The following is a 4,882-nucleotide window of genomic DNA, read 5'->3' on the forward strand; positions in this document are numbered from 1 at the left end:
AGTAAGCCACGTTCTTTTTCACGCTTGCTTATTTCATGCTAGAGAGTCTCTTTCCATGCTTGAATGCTGTGGTTAGAATCAGCAAAGTCAGTCATAGAGAATCATCACAAAAGATATGCTTAGAACAGTATTCTTCAATCTTGGAGTCAGGTCCCTAATGAGGTCACAAAACCTCAGTTGTGAGGTTGTGGCAACTTATGGGAATGAAGATGTTTGAAGATCACTAAACTAGAGCACCACCAGGTAAAGGGGAGGCATCTGATGTACCCCTTCAGGTACCAAGATAGTGTATTCCAGTTCTGCCCAGGTTCGTAGCAATTGTGGAAAAAATCGCTTTTTCACTAGTTCAAGGCTTCATAGTAACTTTTTTCTGTTCTCTCTAATAAGTATATTTGGTTACAGTGAACAGTGCTGGGAAGGCATTTTGAGGGTAGGGAGCAGGCAGCGATGGGGGTGGGTTTGGTGGATAGGGTCCTGGGAGGGGGTGCAGGATCAGTTGTGGGGCCCTAAGTCTCATACTCTTTCTTTCTTTCTTTGTTTGTTTGTTTGTTTGTTTGTTTGTTTGTTTGTTTGTTTGTTTGTTTGTTTGTTTGTTTGTTTGTTTGTTTGTGTTGGAAAAAAGACTGAAGACGATGGCTTAGAGCAACATACTGAAGAAGAGGGTGAGGAGGAGCATTCAAGGACATGGGTGTGAAAGAAGAAAATAAAATCTCCTATTTAAATAGCAAGAGTGTTGACATGGAAGTCTAGGTCTGAAAGAGGTTGAGTTCTCGATATCACCTAGGTTGTGAGTCAGAGCTGAATTAATAATAATAATGAGTTGCCATTAGCCATGATAACTCAATGGAATAGCCATGTTTTGAGATGTGCCACTGAATTCCAGTTGCTAAGAGAAAGGGACACCATCACAGGTGGCTGTCCCTTTTATGACCTGCTTGAGGTCTTCCCAGAGGCATCTGATTGGATGTTGGACAAGAAGGATCTTTGGTCTGAGCCACCAGGGTTCATATGAGGACATTATGATGACCAAAGATATGACTCTCCTTCATTTCAGAACTTAAGGAAGAGAGAGACAAAACTGGCTCATATTACTATTCGTTGCTGTTGTTTTCAGTACAGTACAGTAAGACCTTTATTGGCATAAAATACAGAGAAAGAAACAAAACAAAACACAAATATACAACAACATCACAAACATAAACATCATATCAGTCCTTTCCTCTCACACTGCCCAGAGTCCCAGAGTTCTGCCTGGCTACTACCCTGGATAAAAAGAAAGCGATCCTATCCAGGGACTCAGGTTCAGATGTGGAAAGGAGAAACTGGAGCATGATTGAGTCCTCCCAGCCCTGCATCCTAGCTAACAATGGGCTTAGATATTTTATGCGTGAATTATCATGTAACAGGCAGTAGAAAAAGGTATGTGTTAGAGTCTCAATACAATCCCTACCACACTTGCATTTCCTCTCCGAGTAGGGGATACCACTAAACCTGCCCGTTAACAAGTCTGATGGAAGAGCGTGACATCTTGAAATTGTGAAAGCTCTCTGAGCCTGCGGGCACTCCAGGTGATAAAAGGCTGGTTTCCCAAAGCTAACCGGAACATGGAGATAGAGTGGAGAGCATGTGGTTTTGGCAGCACTAAACAGTTCTTGTTCAATATCAAGAATTCTTTCTTTGACAATTCTGTAAGCTACATCAGGGCCCATCATGCCTAGCTCTGCGGTGCCCAGCCCTACTGACTTAAGTTTAGTTAAAAGATCAGCGATCTCCAAAGGCAGGACTGCATCCGACAATAATTGGTGCATTAGACCAGTAGAGGTAGGGTTAAATAAAATCCTAAACCAAAATTTCAATAATCTTAGCCATGCAGTGGTCTTTTAACCGAATTAACTCCACCTCGAGTCACAGAACCGGGTAGGGAACACACCTGGGTAAATCCAAAATCTTCAGCAAAAAAAGAGACTTGAATGCGTTCTAATGATTGGTTAATAGCCTTATACCAGACAGGAGAGCCATAAAGAACCTGGGAAAGAACCTTCCCCTTAAACGCCTCCAGAGTGGCTGGAACAGAGCCATTGCTGCAGGTGAAAAAGAAACTGTTATTTTTAATTTCTGGTCTGGTCTGGTCTGATCTAAGCACTAACTGGCCACTCTGTTGACTTATTGAGATTTGCCAGTATTCAACCCACTTTTGGCAATCTTGCTCCAATCTTGCCCTCCAGTGGATGAATCAGGTAGCTTTGCAACCGGCGTGGTCCATATCATCTGATGGAGACTGAGCAGTATTCTGTCCCTGGGCACACTATAGTGTATGGTATCAGGCCATTGGGGAAATATCTGATATCATAAGAACATAAGAACATAAGAACAGCCCCACTGGATCAGGCCATAGGCCCATCTAGTCCAGCTTCCTGTATCTTACAGCGGCCCACCAAATGCCCCAGGGAGCACACCAGATAACAAGAGACCTCATCCTGGTGCCCTCCCTTGCATCTGGCATTCTGACATAACCCATTTCTAAAATCAGGAGGTTGCGCATACACATCATGGCTTGTACCCCATAATGGATTTTTCCTCCAGAAACTTGTTTTCCTAATATCCCTCTATTAGGAGAGGTACCAGGTAGCCTGATGTCCTGACATGTCTCTCCCAGCAACATTCAGCTTCTGAGTGGCACTCTCCCACTCATCCAAGGAACTGCAAAATTAAGCTGGTCACCTGGTCTAGGTTTTCAATTGACATTTCATTTGGAAATAAATCAGTATATATTAACCAAAAGGTTAATATTTGTTAAGACATATTTAGAAATAGTCCCTATAAAGCTAGTGTGTTTTCTAAAGCAGTGGTTCTCAAACTTTTTAGCTCCAGGACCCACTTAATCTGTCAGGACCAACCATAATTGATGTGATTAACTTGGAAGTGATATCATGGCCAGAAGTGACTTCTTCAAGCAGGAAAATTTTTGACACCTCCATATGACAAAATCAAATCAAATCAAATCAATTAAGTAAATTAAGAGTTTACAATAAGTGTAGGTTTAAACATTTATTTAAAGTAAAGAAGACCCATCCCATCTCTTCCAAGCTGTTGCTGATCCGTTTAAAAAAAAAAATCCCCAAACATCCCAAAGGCTGCAATTCTATCCACAGTTACCCAGGAATAAGCCCTATTAAAAGCATATACATAGTATCCTGTTCAAAGTACAAATCTGTAATATTTCCCCAAATACAGTTACATACGACAGTAGCATCTAGTCTAATATATTAAAAATAAAACCCACATTGAAATGAATGGGAACCCACCCGAAATTGGCTCGTAACCGACCTAGTGGGTCCTGACCCACAGTTTGAGAACTTTCTGTTTATATTTACAAAGAAATATCATGCTTTCAGACAACTTCAAAAAACTGTTTTTTTAACAGAGGAAAAACAATAGTTTGTTTTTTTCATTACAAAAAGAAAAAATTATGCATCATTTAAAATGCCTTTTAAAAAAGATCAAGCCATTTCCCACACTCTGACCAGTCATAATTGTGTAAGACCTGGGGCAAAGATTTGATATCAACTTCCAGAAGGTCATTTTGATGTCCTTGTTCCTTATGCTATAAATCAGTGGGTTCATTACTGGTGGTACCATGCAATAGAGCATAGAAATCAAGAGATCCATGATTGATGGGGATCTTGATATTGGCCTCAGGTAAGCAAATGAGCCACTTAGGAAATATAATACTATTACAATTAGGTGTGGCAAGCAAGTTGAGAAGGCTTTTTGCTTTCCCTGGGTGGATGGGATTCTTAGAACAGCTCGAAAGATCTGAACATATGAACAAATGATTAAAAGAAGGTAAATAAAAGCCACGGAAGCACCAGCCAAGATAACCCAAAGTACAGTGCGGTATGAATCAGAGCATGCTATCTTGAATAACTGTGGTATTTCACAGAAGAACTGTTTGATGTCATTGGAACAGAATGTCATCGTGAATGCATTTCCAGTATACACGATGGAATAAGCAAGGCCACCAATCCACGCGCCTGTTACCATTTGGCAACAGGCTTTCATGTTCATCACAGTCTCATAGTGCAGTGGATTGCAGATGGCCGTGTAGCGGTCATAAGCCATGACACCAAGGAGGATGAAATGAGATACAGTGAAAAAGAGGAAGACAAAGACTTGGCAGATGCACCCGGCGTAAGAAATTGTCTTAGTGCTTGTGAGGGCATTTGCCACAGATTTGGGGACCGTGACTGATATGGAGCCAAGGTCTTGGAAGGCTAGGTTGACCAGAAAGAAGTACATAGGTTTGTGTAGTTGAGGATTATAAAGTATGAGTGTGATGATGAGAAGGTTTTCCACGGAGGCCACCAAGTAGATGGACAGAAAAACAGTAACGTGAAATGCCTTTAATCCCTGGGTATCAGAGAATCCATGTAGAAGAAATTCAGTCACTCTTGATTGGTTGGACATTGAGCAGCTTAATTGTTTGTCGGCTGTCAAAAGAAGACAATAGTTCAGGGAGGAGGTTAAGAACAGCTTTGAGTGAGATGTGTCAGTGTGGTTGTGTGGATGGAATTAAGATATTTGGTTCTTGTGGAGAATTGTCTTTGGAACATGCAAGGAAGTGTCTCTCAGGCCTATGTATTCCATCTGCAAATAGTAGTAACAGAGGGACTACTGGTTTTGTTGCCTTTCTTTCAAATTCCCTGTCAGGTGAAGTCACCTGTACTAAACCCAGGAGAGAGTCCCTTTCTCTATGTTTCTCTTGTCCACAATTATCTCAGTTGTTTTCATGCACATGACAGGGAACTAGATTAAAGTTTTTATCTTATTATCCTGTTATCAACACTGCATTCTAACATTAGAGAACTACAGGTCACAGGAA

The 4,882-nt window shown here is 41.2% G+C and overlaps 1 protein-coding gene across 1 annotated transcript; it reads right to left on the reverse strand.

Moving 5' to 3' along the window:
* Positions 1 to 3,474: 3,474 nt before the first annotated feature.
* LOC136652373 (olfactory receptor 14A16-like) lies at positions 3,475 to 4,467 on the reverse strand. Its single transcript, XM_066629310.1, has one exon. The coding sequence runs from the start codon at positions 4,465 to 4,467 to the stop codon at positions 3,475 to 3,477; it is 993 nt and encodes a 330-aa protein (XP_066485407.1).
* Positions 4,468 to 4,882: the final 415 nt, after the last annotated feature.

The sequence above is a fragment of the Tiliqua scincoides genome, chromosome 5, assembly GCF_035046505.1.
Source record: "Tiliqua scincoides isolate rTilSci1 chromosome 5, rTilSci1.hap2, whole genome shotgun sequence".
NCBI lineage: Eukaryota > Metazoa > Chordata > Lepidosauria > Squamata > Scincidae > Tiliqua > Tiliqua scincoides.

What these genes read in the sequence shown, in the direction of transcription:
- LOC136652373 (XM_066629310.1), bottom strand. Translation starts at nt 4,467, where the DNA reads ATGTCCAACCAATCAAGAGTGACTGAATTTCTTCTACATGGATTCTCT.